The sequence below is a fragment of the Sinocyclocheilus anshuiensis genome, unplaced genomic scaffold (assembly GCF_001515605.1).
Source record: "Sinocyclocheilus anshuiensis isolate Anshui unplaced genomic scaffold, SAMN03320099.WGS_v1.1 scaffold1415, whole genome shotgun sequence".
Classification (NCBI taxonomy): domain Eukaryota; kingdom Metazoa; phylum Chordata; class Actinopteri; order Cypriniformes; family Cyprinidae; genus Sinocyclocheilus; species Sinocyclocheilus anshuiensis.
In genome coordinates, this window is record NW_015536595.1 from 61,533 (window position 1) to 63,750 (window position 2,218).

At 28.8% G+C, this 2,218-nt stretch overlaps 1 protein-coding gene across 1 annotated transcript in view; it reads right to left on the reverse strand.

Annotated features, from left to right (window-relative positions):
• akt1 (v-akt murine thymoma viral oncogene homolog 1) overlaps positions 1-2,218 on the reverse strand; it is a 59,684-nt gene that overhangs the window by 16,036 nt on the left and 41,430 nt on the right. Inside the window, exon 10 of the mRNA XM_016506319.1 lies at positions 985-1,113. Coding sequence (XP_016361805.1) covers positions 985-1,113 — 129 coding nt within the window. The remainder of the gene's footprint in view (positions 1-984; positions 1,114-2,218) is intronic.

Genomic DNA, 2,218 nt, shown 5'->3' on the forward strand with positions numbered 1-2,218 from the left:
TACACACATACACACATACACACATACACACACACACACTCACACACTCACACACACTTCTCACTGCGCAAGTGAATGTTCAAGGAAATGTCTAGGTCACATTTCACCACAAACTTAAAAAAATTATAAATGTAAAAAAATTAAAAATTAACCGCAAACATTTTAAAATATCTTTTATAAATATATATACATAATATATTAAATATATATTACATAATAATATATATTAAAGTATTTTACTTTAATTTTTTTAAAAATACATTAATTTTTATTTTATTTTCTATATATTTTTTGTCTCAGTTATTTATTTTATTTACTTACTTTTATACGCTTCTTTATTTATTTATTTACATTCTATTTACCTTTTTTCGTTTTTTCCTTTTTTTATTGGATTACATTTATTTACATACTTTTTATTTATTTACTTTTTATTAGCTTTTTTTAATTAGTTAACATTTATTTATATATTTACTATTTATTAATACAAAAATAATACAAATAAAAATGGTTTAACTGTTTTTTTTTAATGAATCTCATCAAAAACTACACTTTGAATAAGTGTTTATATTTGGCATCCCATAATTCCGTGTTTCCCATCCACCCTTCTATCATAGCTAATAATTAAATAATAAAAACGTAAAATTTAAATAAATAACTTTAAAAGAAAAAGTCAAAATAAAACGTATAAAATAATTATAACACATAAATAATTTTTAACTAAAAACAAATAAAACACTTACAAAAAACCCCCGAAATATTTTATTTGTTTATCTACATGTCATTTGACCTTTAACCGAAATTACAATTATAGAAATATTAACTTAAAATCTCAGTCAATATTTCCGGTTAAAGGTGCTCGGCTGATGAAAGAATTTGGGAATCGCTGCACTGGAGATTAAAGAGGTTCTTGATGATTCCTGACAGGTTCTTCAGATCAGAATACTGTACTGGTTTCTGTGACGGGTTTGATGTGGTTTTTCTCACCTCAGGAGCCAGATACTCTGGAGTCCCACAGAAGGTCTTCATGGTGGCTCCGTCTGTGATTCCCTCCTTACACAAGCCAAAGTCAGTGATCTTTATGTGACCGTCTTTATCCAGCATCAGGTTTTCCAGCTGAGAGAGAAAACGATAGAAAAGAGACAGAAAACATTCAACCTGTGATCATCTAATAAGGGTTTTTCACAACAGTGACTGTCACCTTTCATCATATTTCCTCCAAATACATCTCAGAAAAACACTGAACCAAACCAACAGCTCCAGCAACATAAAAGTAAATAAAATCAATAAATAAAAAAGGTAAGGTAAATAAGAAAATTAAAAATAGAAATATATAAATAAAAGTTAATTAATTAAAAAGCTCTAATAAATAAAATGTGAATATATATATAAATAAAAAAGTTTAAAAAATAAATACAAATTCAATAATGCATTAATTAATAAAGAGTAAATAAATAAATAAAATAGAAAGTCAATATATAAAAAAGTAACAATGCAAAAGCTAATAAAAAAGTATCTAAATAATATAAAATAAGCAAACAAAAAAGTAAATAAAACAAATAAATAAAAATAATAAAATTAAAAAGCAATTGAAAAATAAATAAATAACAAAAGTAAATAAATAAAAAGTAAATAAAAATAAATTAATTTAAAAAGTAAATGAACAGTGATTCAATAAATAAATAAATTAATTAGAAATGTACACTTTGTGGCATATATCTAAACTCATGTTTGTTTGTTTGTTTTGTTTTTTGTAATATTTACTAAAAGGGGTCATATGATGCGATTTAAATTTTTCCTTTCTCTTTGGAGTGTTACAAGCTCTTGGTGCATAAAGAAGATCTGTACAGTTGCAAAGACTAAAGTCTCAAATCCAAAGAGATATTCTAACTATAAAAGTTAAGAGTCAGCCACATGTCTACGTCACGATGTGGGAATATTTGCATAACGCCGCCCAAATGTTCACGCAAAGAAAGAAGGCGTAACTTTTATTCTCGCTGTAGTATTGTTGTACACCGCCGCCATGCAGCCCGGGGTCGTCACATGTTGTTGCCGCAAGCCCGCCACCTCTGCTCACTCAGCCCTCTGGCCGTTCCTCACTCTAGCCCCCGGCTTCTGCTCACTCTAGGCCTCCAGCCTCCGCTCACTCTAGGCTGCCGTGTGTGACGCTGTGTTTCGTTGTGAAAGCGAAACTACTTTGTTTGGCCTTCCAAAAAAGGAC